This window comes from Manihot esculenta, chromosome 2 (genome assembly GCF_001659605.2).
Source record: "Manihot esculenta cultivar AM560-2 chromosome 2, M.esculenta_v8, whole genome shotgun sequence".
Classification (NCBI taxonomy): domain Eukaryota; kingdom Viridiplantae; phylum Streptophyta; class Magnoliopsida; order Malpighiales; family Euphorbiaceae; genus Manihot; species Manihot esculenta.
In genome coordinates, this window is record NC_035162.2 from 37,930,601 (window position 1) to 37,948,050 (window position 17,450).

The following is a 17,450-nucleotide window of genomic DNA, read 5'->3' on the forward strand; positions in this document are numbered from 1 at the left end:
CCCATAAAGCGTAACATTTGAAGACTTAGGGCTCTATTCATTTGGGTTACTCATAAAGGGTAACATTTGGAGACTTAAGGCTCTGTTCATTTTGGATTACCCAATAAAGGGTAACATTTGGAGACTTAGGACTCTATTCATTTGGGTTACCCATAAAAGATAACATTTGGAGACTTAGGTTATGTTCATCGGGATTACCCATAAAGGTATCATTTGAAAACTTAGAACTCCGTTCATTTGGATTATCCAGTGTAACATTTAGAGACTTAGAACTCTTTTCATTTGGGTTACCCATAAAGGATAACAATTGGAGACTTAGGGCTCTGTTCATCAGGATTACCTATAAAGGGTAACATTTGGATACTTAGGACTCTGTTCATCGGGGTTACCCATAAAGGGTAACATTTGGAGACTTAGAACTTGTTTATTTGGCTTATCCATAAAGAGTAATATTTAGAGACTTAGAGTTCTGTTCATCAGAATTACTCATAAAGGGTAACATTTAGAAACTTATGGTTCTGTGCATTTGGGTTACCCATAAAGGGCAACATTTGGAGACATTGGGCACTGTTCATCGGGTATTGTTCACGGGAACTGTTCACGAGTTACTGTTCACAGGTTCTATTATTATGATCCTTTGTTTATTTTGATTTTTTTGGGTTGGTTGTTCTTATGACTAAAATTGATTATATATGTAACAAGTTGAACATGATTAACATTTATACTCCAACTTGAGGGGAGTGTTATAAGTTATAGGGAATATATATGTTAATATAGAAAGTAAATATCGATAAATGGATCAGTTACTTAATCTTAGGATTATATAATCATAGACTTGATTTTTCTTCCTATTTAGATATCGTCTCTCATGTATAAATAGGTTGTAATCTCTATTATAAAATACAACAACAAATATTATATTTCTACAACCAACAAGAATGAAAAAGCATCATTTTGGATCTAGGAATGGTTACTTCAACTTAATTTTGAAGATATGCAAATCCAATCCCCGTACACATTCTCGTACTTGTCTACTTGATACTCATATCAAACTGTGATATACAATTTCATATGTCAGATTACCATTGAATTGACAACATAACCATAAAGAGATAGGAAGCAATAACATGAAGTAAATTCCTGCCTGGCTGGGTAACTTGGACTCAAATGTCAAATCTGGCTTAGCCAGATGTAAAGGAGTTCCAGCCAACTGCATGTGAATATTTCACAGCTAGTTCACTAATATTAAATTGTAGTGGCGATACATTTTATAATTTAATATTATTAATTTTTATTTTATTCTTATATCTTAAAGTTTGATTGTTGATACTTTATCAACATTCTAATAAAGTTAAATAGCAAAATGCACTTGAATAGAAAATTTTAGTTTCTTCAACCAAACAAACAAACAAAATAATAATATAATGATTTGGGTCTTAAACCGCAATTCAAAGTTCAAACATTTATGGTATTCCTATTTATTTTGGTAGAAATATTAGTCTTATTCTAACTAGAATTTACATTTTTTGCAGTCATATTTTTGAAGTTATAATTTTTTTTATATTTAAACCTGAAGTTTGTACATACCATAAGTATGATGGGAGGGCTTCTAATCTAAATATAGTGCATTTATCTAATTTCTCCATCAGGACATATTTGCAAGTTAATATCACCCAGTATCAGATGCAACACGCGACTAAAATCCAAGTTTGATGAAACAAAACTTAGAGGAGGCTAGGAACCAACAGGTTTAATAATGACATCATTCAATAATCATATCACCATTGTGTTAGAGCTTGGCATTGGCAACTGTGATTGTGTTGAATGAATCTCACAAGAGACCATCTTCAAATATTGTGACTGTTTCTTCTCAGGCACATTTCATCTTCAATAAGCAAATGTTTGTGCTTCAGAATGAGAAAATACAGAACCAAAATGTCCTTCAAGAGATAGGAAGTGCCAGCCAAAAGCAATGAGATCATGGAGAATATCAGATATTTATCTAGTAGATAGTCTAGGTTATCAAGCACAAATGTAAGAGACATATTATGAAGCATTATATCCCAAATATCGCTTTAATTATAATCTGTCCCTCAGACCTTACAATTCTAATTTAGATCCTACACTTTTGATTTGGTAATCAAGTTGGCAAAATGCAGCGATGAGGACCTTACTATCAGCCCAGTTAACACCGACAGCATAAAGGCAGGACATGCACCAGGCATGCACCTTATGTGCCTAGGTGCATACTTTGTTCCAGGCACAAGGCTCAAGGAAAGCACACCTTCTTCGTCTCCAACTTCAGTGAGCATCTCCATTGACAAAAACATTACCACTTGACCCAACAATTGCCAATATCCTGGAATTTGATATTAACACACTAGGAAGTTTTCAGAATTAGTATCACTGGTGATAACTAATTGCTGAATCTCATCAAACCACTACATCCAGGAACACAAACCTCCCATCTTTCCATTTTCAACACTCAAGGTCCTTTTAATCCATCTCTTCATACATTATTTTTGTTGAATCCCACATCGGTTGTGAAAAGGAGTAATATGCCCCTTATATGGGCCATAGGCACTCCTCCCCCTTGAACTAGTTTTTGGAGTGAGTTAGGACTGGTCCAAATTTAATATGGTATCAGAGCCTCTCATCCGATGTTGAGCCTCCTATAAATATGTTACGTACCAATAAAAATTCTGAACGTGAGGGGGTGTGTTAAATCCCACATCGGTTGTGGAAATGAGTAATGTGCCCCTTATATGGGCCATAAGCACTCCTCCCCCTTGAGCTAGCTTTTGGGGTGAGTTAGGCCTGGCCCAAATTTAACAATTTTCAATGTTTTCTTATTATTTTTCTAACTAATCTTTTGGACTCTGTTTATAGTTTACATGTAATCATTTTTAAAAACCCATGACAATGCTATTTGGGTCCTCAACATCATGATTTCTTTGTTTTTTTTAAACAAGACACTAACATGCTATTTAGATATATGCCACATATTTCTAAAGAAAAGAAATATGGACATGTTATTTAGGTCCTATATTTCTAGGTTATATAAAATTGCATTTTCTCATTCTAACAACACTAGTAATGCTACTTAGATTTGTTTGTGAATATAAAAAAATTTAAGAGTTTCTTTCGAATTCAATGTTCGGATTTATTTTATCTTCTAAAAATTTCTAAAAGTATGGCCCTAATGGTGAAGTCTACATTTATTTTATACTTTTCTATACTCATTAATGCTTTATAGATTGGCAATTTCGATAAGTTTGGTTAAATAGATATAGATTCTTTTTTTCACGCTCACCTCATTCAGGTGTACATCTATGCCCAGCTCCTAGGCCCCAAGAACCCTTTCCGCCTTAGTGCACCTTTAACAAGTAACAACTATGGTACTCAATTTTAAAATTAAAGATTTGGAGATTATTAGTGAGGTAAAATTTATAGTTATCCCTCATAAATAGATAAAAACTATTTTCACATCCTCCAATACCTCAATTATATCATCATTCAAGGCTTCTAATTGACAAGAAGATAACAAAAGCAAGGTATAAGATAATCAAATGCTTATTATTTTGCTATATGATACATACATCACCAAATACTGCAAATTTTTCCTGAATTGCATCTTGCAAGCGATCTTCAGCTTCATCTTCTGAAATCTCTGGATGCCACAAATAAAGAAATAGGTTGGCAAAAGCGGAATTTCAGCAGAAAGACTGAACAAACCATTACATGAATATAAAAATTGCTGTTATAAACCAACCGGAACTGTCTACTAATCAGTAGTGAAGGAGAGAAGGCAATTAGAAGGCTTAACAAAAACAACTTCTCAGCAATTTAGTAGAATCAAATAAGAATAGATGCAAGGTGGAAGACAATGGTATTAGGATCTGAGATTTTCTTCGGCTATTTTTTGGCCTAGATTTTCTGAAAGTTGTAGCCTAGAGTTAATTGTGAAAATCATGTAATCTCTTCCTGATTTTGTGGTCTTTAATTAGGATTCTGTCATATGCCTATTTATATCTCTTCTGTAAATATTAAAATGAAGATATACAAGTATCAGTTTCTTCAGTGGAAGAAACCAAGTTCCAGAAAGACATTCGTTTAATTATATAGGAAGAAAGATAATTTCACCACAAGAAAACAAAAGACAAACCCAAAATTGTTTAGATTCTTGTGAGTGCCAAAACGTGAGTAGATTCTCATGATTACTAAATTCATTCGGTTAAAAAATTTGGAAATCCAAAGTGCTGCTCAAGGTAAGAGTAGTCTGTAATTTCTCCTAAAGGTGAATTTTAATGACTTATTGCAGAAAAGGAAGCCTAACAAGTAACAAGACTTTGTCTCTTGATTTGAATGTTATATATTGCAAGCACAGTGAGGATCTTCACTTGTTATTACACTGCAAGGAGAATTCAAACATACAAACTGCCCTTCTGATCTTCTTGAGGAAATTGGCTGTGATCAAATTCTTTAGACTTTTGTTAGTTGAGCGGAGAGGATTTGTTGGCAGAAAGGAATAGAATTAGAATGCTTCTTTTTTGCAGTGTCATGGACCATTTTTATGGTAACCAAAAACTCATGTTTCAATAATCATAGGTCGTCTAATGTGCTGTGAAGCAAAGCAGTTTCCTTGGTTTCTGTACAGCCTTGACTTCAGGGGCTTTAAAGGAGTACCTTCAGGTATTATCCACCAAAAATAGAAGGCGCCTTTATAGTCTAGTTTTCATTTTGCTTGTTGCTTCATGAGTTTTTAATCAGGGGGAACTTTATCCTCTACTTAGTAGAACTGTGTTAGGTGGTATTTGGTTTAGTTGTGGTATCCAAACAACTAAAGTTAGGTGTCTGGTAAGTAATTGATAGGATCAACTGATAGTTGATAGGCAACTGATATGAGGCCTATCAATTGCATTTTAGATCAGCTCTACAATTATAGTTGTTTCCCATTAGCTGGTAGCTGTTTTGAATTTATTTTTTCTTTGGACCATATTACCCTATTAAAATTTATAATTATAAATTTTTTTAAATTAAAAAGTTTTCCATTAATAAAATATTAAAATTACAAGATATAATAGATAAATTAATAATACTATAAATAATAATTAAATTAGTTATAACATTCATCATTATATGATAAAAATTACATATATATACATGAAAAACAATTATATTTTAAAAATAAATTTTTAATTATTATATACGTTGTATAATAAATTAATATTTTATATTTTTCTTAATATAAAAAATTAATCATGTCCTTATAGTCATCTTATATGCCAATTGCGAACAATAAGAATAAGATATAATTTATCAAACACCTAAGATACATCAGCTATCAGCTACCGGCTAATATTACCAAAAGTTATAAGCTGCATGCAACAGCTAAACCAAATGGGCCCTTAATCCCCTCTATCCCCCAAAAGAAAAAAAGGAGAAAAACAAAAAAAAAAAAAAAAAGTAGATTCTAAGTTCTAACCATAGATACACTTCAAATTATATGGTGGACATGACAAATGAAATAATAAAACATGAATGCCAAAAAAAGAAAGATCCATAAAAGCATAACCATCACTAATACCTGCAACTGCACCAATGGTTTTAGTAACATTAGGCAAACTATGGTCTGTGCGCACACCTTCACCACCAACAGCAGCACCCCAAGAGAAAGGGCCTGCAGTTAAATCAATGAATGCCCACCTGACAGATATAATGTATTTAAGCCTTCATTATGCGTATGTGAGATAGCAAGAAATAAAATGTGAGGATAGATTTTCACCTGTCCTTTCCAATCCATGTATCTGTAAGACATTCTGCATGAAAACCACTGAAGTCCCCTGATTTTAACTCCTTTTCAAGAATAAGTTTCATATCTTCATTTTTCTTCCCCTTCAATAGCTAGACATAAAACAGATACAACAACATATTTAAAAATTCACTATTGACCTTCATCCATTATTCTTCATTCAGTTCTCATTTTGCAACTTTGGGTCAAAGTAAAACTGTAATACTGGGAAACTCAGATCGAAAAGATACCTGCAGAACTTTATTCTGAATGATATCTGAAGTGTCCTTTCCTTGGTATAACTTCTCAACATTATTGAGTGCATTCAAACAGATATTGTACCATTCCACCTGACATTTTAGAGATATTTATTGTTCGAATATTGACATGTTTCCCTATAATGCTAAAATACTCATTTAGTTACACATATCTATTATCTAATCAACATATGACATATAGACACATACAAAAATATTAATATACAGTTGTAATATGTGTAATCAGAAGTTAAAAACACAAGAATCACAGACATTCCTTTTAGCAGAGTGGACAGTAGGACAAACAAAAATCTCATAATAAATTATGATATTTGATCACAGCACACATCTCACAAACTCTCTGTTACCGAATAATTCCTTCAGCTAGGGTATTTTCCCATTAGTTTGCCCAGCCAAGCATATAAAAGACAAGAACGGGAAATTTTCAGCTTGACAGACAGTCTCCATAAGATTCACGAAGAAATTCCAGTAAAAATAATTACTACTACTCAACAAAGATGCATTGGCATCACCATCCCATTCAGAAGGTCCAATTTCAACTGCTCACAAATAGGCACAGACTGATTAAGTGTATAGGTTTCACCTAATGACTTTTAGGTTCCTTATTATAACCAATAAATGGTTGAGCCAGAAACAATAAATGGGATTTGCAAAATTGGGGACCCATGGAGTCATAAGGACTGGTCTGGAACTCAACTATACAACAACAACCACTAAGCCTTAATGTGAAACTAATCTTATGCATGCCCAAAAGTTCTCAAAGTCTGGAAAACAAATTTTATTTGAAAAAAATAAAAGATCTTTCGGCTGGTCTGAATACAAATGGAAACTATTATCATGTTAAATTAGTGAAATGTGATTGGTCATAAGAAACATGGCGAAGTTCTCCAAAACCTGTCTAGTGTCCATTCTGTATGTCATTAGCACTTGATTTATTTCAATAAATACATACACCTATATATGATATTCCTAGTCAAAATAAGGCAACGAGCTCTTAGTTGAAATAAGAAGCTTTCAATAATAGACTACAAGCAAAGCCAATACCTCAGTTGTGCAGATGAAATATAACAACAAACTGTACTAAAATTATGAACTCTCCAAACATAAATTATTATGGATAATGGATAGCCTAAATCCATAACAAACAGATTTCATTTATCTAGTAGTTTCATTTCAGATTTCCTATTATCTTATCTTATTATATTTTCTATTATCTTATCCTAAATCTAATTGGTTGCTTGCATTAAACTTCTACTTTGATTACTAGAACCTCCACTATAAAAGGAGTTTATTTTATTCAATAAAAACAAGCAGATTTATTCGAAGAATTGTGAGATTGACTCTCTCCTTTGTGAGTCTTGAGTGTTAAGAGCTCCCTCTAATAAGCACCTTTCCATGACTCCGGACCATAACAACTTGATATCAAAACCCATCATCATGGGTGTTTCAACAACTCTAGAAGATAAGTTGAATTCTTTCATGCAACAATTTGATGAACGTTTGAATGACTTAGCACAGAAGATTTTTAAACTAATTCAAACCTTCAAGAGGGTTGAACCAAAACTAAGATAGATCGAGCCGCAGCCAATCAAATTTTGGTCAACAAGCAAATGAGAAGATAGAGGTACCTAGAGTACCCCAAAATGACAAACTAGACTTTCCATCGTGCGATGGTACAAATGGTACATTATCATCCTGCATTCTAAGACCTACAAGAATGGAGTAGTAGATCATATTTTAAAAGAACTTGATTTACTTTCAAGTGAAGTTGTCTTTGATCTAGACACTCGAGTTTGGAAAGTAGCAGGTAGTGGGCAATGTTGTCCCAAATCTTAAGTAGCATGGAAGCCTACCATTTATTTTCAAGCGGCATATCCTACATTTGAATTCGAAGACAAGCTCCGTAGAGGAGAGTGATGTTATAGATAATAGATAGCCTAAATCCATAACAAACAGTTTTTATTTATTCAGTAGTTTCTTTTCAGATTTTCTATTATCTTATCTTATCATATTTTTTATTATCCCATCTTAGATCTAATGGTTGCTTGTATTAAACTTCTACTTTGATTAGAAGTTCTAGAACCTCCACTATAAAAGTAGTTTATTTTATTCAATAAAAATAAGCAAATTTATTCTAAGAATTGTGAGATTGAGACTCTCTCCTTTGTGAGTCTTAGAAGTGTTAAGAGCTCCCTCTAATGAGCTCCATTCCTATAATCATCCCATAACGCAATCCGTGACCTGGGACTATAACATAAATCTTCGTATATTAACATGCTACTTTCCTATCACAGAGAAAATCTAATTTCCATTCTCAATCATATCTTCCATTGGACTAAGAAAATTAAAGATCAAAGTAGCTATGTTAGTACATTTAATGCATACACATTCTATGCGATACCCCAATATAGAAATTCAAACTGAAATAATACTAACGGTATCAGTGTCTTCAGTTACTGTCCAGGCAAATTTTGTCATTGGATGCTTTTCATATAGAGGTCTTTTAATCTTCTCAAGTTCTGCAAATTGTTCAGAACATTTAGTTTTAAAAAAAAAACAATATAATTTATAATTCATAACCTTAAAAAATGAAACAAAATGACATTTATAAGAATTATCTCATACCAAGGACACTTTCAGGAATGCTTCCTGACTGGAGAATTTTTGCTTGCAAACTCTTGTTCTGAACAATTCATCAAGAAAGATAAATAGTCAACCATGAGCTTGCTCTATGAGTAATCTTATAATGGTGCCAAGATTAAAAATAAAAATATAAATATTAACCATCTTGCTACGGATTCATTAAACTAGCAAATTTACCAAGCTAGCTAAATGAAGCCATCCTTACAATAAATCACGATTGTATATTATAAATTATCTCCTTGGAAGAATAGCACAGTTATATAGAAGAAAAGAGCAAAGCAAAAATAATACCTCCTTCAGAAAAGTTATTTCAGACTCCGATAAACCGCTCCTGCCATTTCAAAATAAAAAGGTTGAGTGTAACATATTATGAACCAATGACCATGGGAAAGGGTATGCTCAAAAATATAAACTATGGAAACTTGTCATTCTTGCAAGAAATATTAAAACTCTCTCTCCTCTCCGCCCCCCAATGGCATATCTAAGCCACTTGGTTAGACATATGATTATCAAAGTAATAATAATGCTTAAGATGCCTACACATGGCATCTTTCTCCAACAGTCCCACAAAAAGTGGGAACTAGTCTGATTTGAGCGATCCCAATTCCCACCCCAAATGCCAACCTCAATAACATTGGGAAATACAAATTTAACTCTCCTAAAATAAGGACTCCAGAAATAAACTAAATGAGATGGGGTCCACAAGATTCACCAACTTCTAAAATGGCAAAGTCAAAAAGAAATCTCCAACAGTATAGTTCCCCAACCACTTGTCACTTCAGAATAGACAAAAAAAAAAAAATGAAAGATGTGACAAACAGCTGTTAGCCGCAATTCTCAGTCATACCCTATTGCCGAAAGAAAGTTTCCTCTAAGCCATGAATGTACCTTAAACAATTATACATATAAACAGCCCAAGAACATAAAAGAACAAAGAGTTCTCTCACATGCTATAAAGGGCAAGAGAACCCCTCACATTCCCCAGTCCCTTCATTGGTATCTTTATGTTTGTCTTACAAGAATTTCAACATAGCCACACCTCAAGGGAGTTTCAACTCCCATGGAAGAAGCTCTAAGAGAGGGAACAAAATCTACTTCTCTAATGTGTTACAGGCTCTACATGGCAAGTTCCAACTTTCAAGTGCCTAAGTAAATTGATACATCAAAAGGTTCGGCACGGCAAGATCTTACAGTTTGCAAAAACATCTGACCTATAACTATTTACATTCTCTCTCTCTCTTTCTCTTTATCTATTTATCTACTCTAAACCAGTTGTTTTTATGCACATCAAAATCATGGATTTTTTATATTACATTTCACTAATAAAATATAACTATATTAATGAAAATTAACTCTGAAAATGTTTACCATCCTCGAAAGCATGCTAATTGTCTCTACCACCCTCTTATATCTAATATAAACATTAGCCAATAATTTATACACACTCCCATAACACTTAACAGACTTGTATCTCTAATATCTCTCACACCACCAAATAAGGCATATGATAAAATCCTAAGAGATATTTGATGGCAGGTAGAGGAATTGAATGATTGGTGTAAAAAACAGGCACTAGCATTCAAATGTTAGAGGATAAGACACAAAAATTTTTACCAAGGAATAGCCTTAAGCCCTTACCATTTTGCTTTGGTCATGGATGAGTTCACATAGCATGTCTAAATTGGATATAAATTCTCTAATACATAGCTTTTATCCCTCGATAAACAGAAAAAAGGGAATAAAAAATACACACCGGTATCCATATTTTGCTCTCTTTAAGTCAAACTTGGGATTCAAAATGAAAATGTTATATGCATTTTCGAGCTGAAGATATTCCACAAGGCTAGAGAAAAGAACATCCATCAAATCCACATCCACTTGCCAAAGGACATCCGCATCATCACTGTCAACAATAAAACAAAGTATTTACCAATAAAAGATTTTGTCAAGAAGATTCTCAATAAAAGGAATGTATTTGTAGGAACAGGCTACTTGAGAAAAGTTAAGAATTACATTGTTCCATGGAGTCACTTATCCATTCTCACTTGGATTTAAATATACAATAAAATCTAAAAATGAAATCAAAACCAAAATCCAAGGAGCCCATCTCAAGACCTTTATTTACATGTTCCACGAACTGTTAAAACTTAAATCCATCAAGCAAGCTAATTAGACCATCAGAAATAGTTCACTCTCATCAAATATTTACTATTATTTATATTTCATATATCAGATAGTAACATTTTCCTTGCATAAAGAATATCACCACAGCCTCTGACTATCTGGTCTTTTGCAAATTACTTTTGATCAACTTAGTCCAGTATGACTATGAAAGCAATTTTATTATGATTTGTACAACTGAGCAACATAAGCAGTGCATGTGTACAAGGCAAACAAAGAACTCTGATTTTGGACAGGCAGGAATCGTAGTTGCAGCATTTTAGGGCAGGGGAGAGAGAGGGAGAAGTCGGGACTGTATTTATTTTACCTTTTTACAGACACATCATCCTTGCGACCTAAAACATTGATGGCATGCTCAAAGATAGAAGTAACCTTTTCACCCATTTGAATAGCATGAACTGAAAAACTGCAAAACCGAAGTTACTATCATGGCATAAGCCAAAAAAAGATAAATATTATCTAGAGGAGTATAAACCCATATATATAAAGGAAATAATAATTATAAAAGGAAAAATAATACAACCATGTCAAAAAGAAAACCCCACAACCATTATAAAATCAAGTAATAATAATAAAGGAAACTAAAATATGCACTACGGAGAAACATTACTTGTAATTAATGTGACTGATAATTGGAAGATTGTGACGTTGTTCTCTATCTACACTAATCTTGTAAAATGGGGTGAGAACTTCTCCAATTTGTGGAACTCGTGTATGTTCAAAGATATGATCAATTTTCATGAACCAGCGTTCAAGTTCTTCTGGATGAAGCTTGAATTCTAAAAAATGGATATGCAGAAGCCATCACTCAATCCATCAAATGAATCCATAAACTAATAAAAGGAGGAAACAGGAGCAGAAAATAGACCAATGAAAATTGATGAAACGTAACAAAGACAGCTACCTTGGTTCCCTTTTCCTTCAAATCCTATGAAAATGAAATTCACAGGAACTGGGAGGTACATAGAATCCACTTCCTGAAGCATCAGATAGTTTGCAATATTACCTAAAACACAAAATAAGGAAAAAGATTAATTAACCATTCTTTGTCAAGCTATAATATTACAACTGGGAAAAAGGTAGTAAAGGTTTGGTTAACCTTTATACAACAAACAAAAAAACTACATGTACCAATCCAGTTATAGTTTCCAACCATCCAAGTTAATTTCCATATATTCTCAAGTAACTTATCATCTGCGAGCGAAATCAAATTCATTTCTCAACAATATGATACAATAATGTACAAAACCAAATGATAATTCACGCATGGACGGCATAAGAAAATTACATTCCCAATAAAAGAAATAAAAAAAATATATGGGACTACTTGCTATTCAATTTCAAGAATCTCCTTGACCTACAAATAAATTTCTTATTGCTTTCCACAAGCAATATAGGAAAAGGAAAAAAGGTGAAGGTGACTGAAAAGTTCATCAAGATGAATCCCAAAATAAAGATTAAAAAATTATATTTTCAATTTTCATACAACTGACATCACAACATCTAAATAATTGAAAATATTTGTTAAATGAGTTTAAAAGACCACTTTCTCTTGCTGAAGATATTTTGCTTTTTCTTCCCTCCAGTTAATATTGCTTGTGATAGGCTCTAGAAAAGGTTCCCAAGTGCACTAGAAAAGACATGAATTATAGTCTCAAGTAAAAACCCCACAAGAATTTACCCTTAAACACAAAGAAAGCTCTTCTCAGTTGCATTCACCAAGCTGCTAAATAATATCGCAATTCTTTAGGCTAGAACAAAAATTTCAATAATGAAAGAATAACGAAGCTCCTTGCTGGAAAAGAAATTTGTAGATATGTTTATGCTAATTTCAAGGGAAAATTTAAATAAATTAATTAATTAATTAAATTGATCATTTTAGTGATTCAAAAACAAATTGATGGAAAATAAGTGAGCTATAACTAAGTTTATGGAAAACCAGCACGCATAGGGAAATACCCGACTTAGTGTAATTGAGAGCTCCCATTTTTCCAGGGCCTGAAGATTCCAGATCATCAAAATCTGCTCCAGCAAAACAAATCCACTCCTCAAGTAATTCCAGAGAAAGGAACATGTAAAGCCAGTAACAAAAAAGATATTGAAAATACCTTCACGTATGACAGCCTCACTCCAAAACCTACTCTTTGCTTTGAGATTAAATAAAGAAAATACAGATGACCGACCTGCTTGCTGAGATCCATAGGGAGACCCATTTGACCCAGTAACTGCAAACTAATACGAACGGCAGCAGATATCAGAACAACATATTTCGGCAATTATAGGGATTTTGGATACTGTAACGCAACTAATTCAAATACATAACATTCATGCCCTTATATGAATCTGAAGCACAAACTTCCACATTCATATTCAATCTATTTGTTTGTAGATGGAACTCTAACTTTAGTATAATAAAATTCCAATCACATATTCTGTGCAACATTATAGGCCATACAGACCCAGAAGGGAAAAAATCCCTTCTCTAGCACATTCATCATTCTTATGATCATATGAAAAGGAGAAACACAAAATGTATATACTCTGCGAGCATGTTGAAACTTTTAACAAACAATGAAGCTACCAAAGGAAGCATCAAAATCAAAATTAATCCAAAATATATAAAAAAAAAAAAAACTAAAAACCATATCACAAAACCCTAATCAAACCACTTGTACTCCGAAGAAATGAAATCATCGAAAAACAATAACCAGTGAGTTAATAAACGTTACTCACCAGCAAAACAGCAAAGAGCAAGAAGATACGCCTACGTGTAGCAGATCGCCGATTGCCCATCTCTATCTCCCTTTGAGAGACCCAGCTCGTCACAGTTTCAATAGCTTGAGGCAGATTATTACTTATCTAATCAATTTTTACTGCTAGAATTATTTTTAATCTTTAGAAAATGGCAAAAAGAAAATCCAAATTATTTAGGGTTAATTTCTCTGTCACTTGATTATTCAAGTCAGCACCGAATCATGGTAAAAATAAATCTATTCTAAAATATATTGTTGAATTTAATTGTACTACACGTTAAATTTTTCAATTAAAACAGTTTGTTTATTAAAAATAACTTTGTATTTAAAAAATTAAAATTTCATTTATTTTTTTTAATATATTTTTTAATAAAATAATTTATTTTTTATTATTTAATTTTAATTTAAATATAAAATTATTAATAAATTTATATATAAAATTAGATATTGAAAATGATGAAAATATGTTTTATTAATTAAATTTTCAAAATACTTTAAATATTAAAAAACACAGACTTCATATTTTTCATAAAATAAATGGAATGTAAATTTAGCAATTTAATGCTACCATATTCTATTTTTGAGTTGAAATCTTAATAACTACAATTAAAAAAAAGTGATATAAATTTTAATGGCATTATGATATTATTATAATTAACAGAAATTAGTTTAACAGAAATTAGAAGAATAAATATATAAATCTATATATAGGGGAAATTTATTTTTAAATTACATCATTTTTTTTAAATTACATAATTTTAATTAAATTTATATAATTTTATTGTTAGTATCAATAGATATTTTTATATAAAATTTATTAATATATTATCATTGATTATTCATATCTTATCATTTAATTATTCATATATTATTATTTATTTTTATTTAAATATATCATTTATATTAAATTATTTTATTATATAAAAATACTATACATATAATATAAATATAAAATATTAGTGTAATACCCGGCTAGACTTCGGTATCGGAATTCCTACCGTCCGGTGGAATTTCGGATGTCGGAAACCTCTAGAAGGGTAAAAGCATGTTTTCATAAATGTTTTAATGTATTTTATGATTTTAAGCAAAAAGGAAATTGAGTTTTAAATGAAAAAGACCAAGGAGACATTTTCAGGTTTGGCCGCCGAACGTCCGAAAGTTTCAAAGGTTCGGCCGCCGAACTTGCATGAGTTTTGGAGGCACCTTAGGCTGCCGAAAAGTGGTCTGCCAGCCCCTATATAAGAGCTCCATGGCCGAAACGGGCGAGTTTTCTCCCCATTTTCGGCCACGGTGAGTTCATGCTCTCCTATGGTTGTTTTCAATGTTTTTCCTTCTGATCTTCCATGTTTTAACAAGTTTTATGTTGATTTGAAGATATTCGAACAAAAGAGTGAGTTTTGAAAGCTTGGAGACTAAAGAGTTGAGATCTCTCCCATCTCCAAGTTGGATCGTCTCTCCTCTCATTCTTCAAGAGGTAAGAGTAGATCCATAGCTCCTTTAATGTTTTAAGTAAGTTTTATGAAGTTTTTGGGGTAGAAATGCATGTATAGGTTTATGTGGAGTTTATGGGTTTACTGTGCATTTATGAACAATGTGTGATGGATATGCATGTTTGATGTGTTGTAGATGGGGTTTAGGATAGTTTGAAGCCCCTAGGAGCTTGTATGCTTGAGTATGCATGTTGTAGAATAGGAAAATGCATGATTGAATGTGTTGGGAGGCGTTTATGCATGAGGAAGGCTGAGTTTCTGCCCTTTGGGAAGAACTCAGGTTCGGCAGCCGAAGGTTGGTTCGGCAGCCGAAGGTTCTTTTGGCCGCCGAACCTGCCTGTGGTAGCATGTATCGGCTGCCGAACCCTGCCCCCGAAAGTGGACTTTCGGCTCTAGAAGGGACTTTCAGCCGCCGAAGGTGCCGCCGAACATGCATGAGTTTCGTCTCTGGAGGGAACCTTCGGCCGCCGAAAGTGCCGCCGAAGGTGCATGACTTTCGGCTCTGGAGGGCCTTTCGGCCGCCGAAAGTGCCCTGTTCAGTCCTCCTTTGCATGATTTCTATGATTGTTTTAAGGTGTTTTAGGGGGTTTTTGGGGAGTATCTTAGAGTCATGTTCATGGATGTTTGGTCCCTCATTTGAGTCCACCTGTGTAGGTTCGGATCCGAGGAACCGAGGACCCCAGCAGTGAGTCAGTTACTACAAAGTCAGTAGAGCTTCAGCCAGAGGTGAGTGGAATAAACACTTATGTTTTAAAGCAATTAAATATTAATTTGAGCATGTTCATGCATCACGAATGCCATGTGATATTCTAGGTTGTTTGCATTAGAATTCACGAATTTGATGCACTGCATAATTTGATGATGATGTGGATGGATGTTGGATGATCCTTAGTCCTCAATATGATACGATGCGATATGATACGGTATGGTATGGTATGGAAGTCCGATTGACCCATTCTACGTCCCAGCACTATGTAAGAGAAAGACCGGTTGACCCATTCTACGTCCCGGCACTTTGGAATGTTATGATATGTTATGTTTAAGAGAAAGTCCGGTTGACCCATTCTACGTCCCCGCACCTTGGAATGTAGAGGACTATTGGTGACAATACCATCCTTGATTGAAATGTTTGTGATGTGTTGCATTTCATGAAAGCATGAAATTTAAATTGAATGTTTAATTATTCTGCTCACTGGGCTTTATAGCTCACCCCTCTCCCTAACCCCCAGGTTTGCAGGTACAGGGTAGACCAGGAGGTCAGCAGGAGTAGAGTCTTGTGTTATGTTTAATTATTCTGCTCACTGGGCTTTATAGCTCACCCCTCTCCCTAACCCCCAGGTTTGCAAGTACAGGGTAGACCAGGAGGTCAGCAGGAGTAGAGTCTTGTGTTATGTAATAGCTAGCTGTGGACATGAATATATTGTAATGTAAAAGTATGGTATAGAAATATAAGGTAATAAGGCTTGTGAAAGATTAGAGTTGTGCTTGACCATAGCATGTTGTAAATCCCTTTCTAGTACATGATCCTAATGTTTAATGATATTTATTGTAAACCAAACTTAATTTATGTTATGTCACCCCATTGGAGCATTGATGAGGACTCCAAGATGGGGTTAATATTTATGATTATGTATAGTGCATGCACAGGTTGTGTTTAGTGAATAAATGTAAAGAAAAGTTCAAAATTTTTATGTATGTTGTTGATCATGTATGGGATTAAACAGGTATTCAGGATGAATGTTTGGCTTGCTACGGGTACCGGCGGCCTTAAGCCGATCTGAATTCTAGCGCCGGTAGCGGTCCGATTTTCGAATCGTTACAATTACATAAAATAAATATATTAATATAAGTATAATTAATTTAAATTATATAATTATATATATACATTACATTCAAATTTTATCAATAGAATTATATTAATTTATATTTAAATTATATACAAATTTTAATTTATAAAATTAAGCGAATAATATTAAGTAGGAAAATAATTATACAAATACATATATAAATATACGAAAGTAATAATAATAATAATAATAGTTTATTAAGATATTTAATAGTTTAAAAAGAGTGTCTACTTGATAAAGACATATAGTGAAAAATAAATATATAAATTAATAATATAATTATATAATTAAATAATAGAAATATAAAAATTAACAATATATATGGTAAATAGATTAAGTGGCTTAGAGGTGTAATCGAATTGAGATGAGTCTCTTAACGAGGCTGCTCGATAAGTATTTTAACGAGTCTATTCACGAGTTTCTTAATGAGCATGTCCACGAGTCTCTTAACGAGTTTGTTCCCAAAC

At 33.1% G+C, this 17,450-nt stretch overlaps 1 protein-coding gene across 4 annotated transcripts in view; it reads right to left on the reverse strand.

The window, feature by feature from the left end:
* The window catches only part of LOC110609379, a 36,990-nt gene extending 23,207 nt beyond the window's left edge, over nt 1-13,783 (reverse strand). For 2 of the 4 annotated variants that reach the window (XM_021748920.2, XM_021748919.2), the window contains exons 1-14: nt 13,627-13,783; nt 13,002-13,125; nt 12,853-12,915; nt 11,798-11,899; nt 11,504-11,672; nt 11,201-11,299; nt 10,466-10,615; nt 9,004-9,043; nt 8,695-8,752; nt 8,506-8,588; nt 6,043-6,141; nt 5,786-5,904; nt 5,588-5,706; nt 3,600-3,670 (exon numbers count right to left, since the gene is read on the reverse strand). In XM_021748920.2, coding sequence (XP_021604612.1) covers nt 3,600-3,670; nt 5,588-5,706; nt 5,786-5,904; nt 6,043-6,141; nt 8,506-8,588; nt 8,695-8,752; nt 9,004-9,043; nt 10,466-10,615; nt 11,201-11,299; nt 11,504-11,672; nt 11,798-11,899; nt 12,853-12,915; nt 13,002-13,125; nt 13,627-13,686 — 1,356 coding nt within the window. In that variant the 5' untranslated portion in view covers nt 13,687-13,783. Of the gene's footprint in view, nt 1-3,599; nt 3,671-5,587; nt 5,707-5,785; nt 5,905-6,042; nt 6,142-8,505; nt 8,589-8,694; nt 8,753-9,003; nt 9,044-10,465; nt 10,616-11,200; nt 11,300-11,503; nt 11,673-11,797; nt 11,900-12,852; nt 12,916-13,001; nt 13,126-13,626 lie in introns of those variants that run through there. The other 2 variants (XM_043952494.1, XM_043952497.1) reach the window with 2 other exon arrangements.
* Between the last annotated feature and the right edge of the window lie 3,667 nt (nt 13,784-17,450).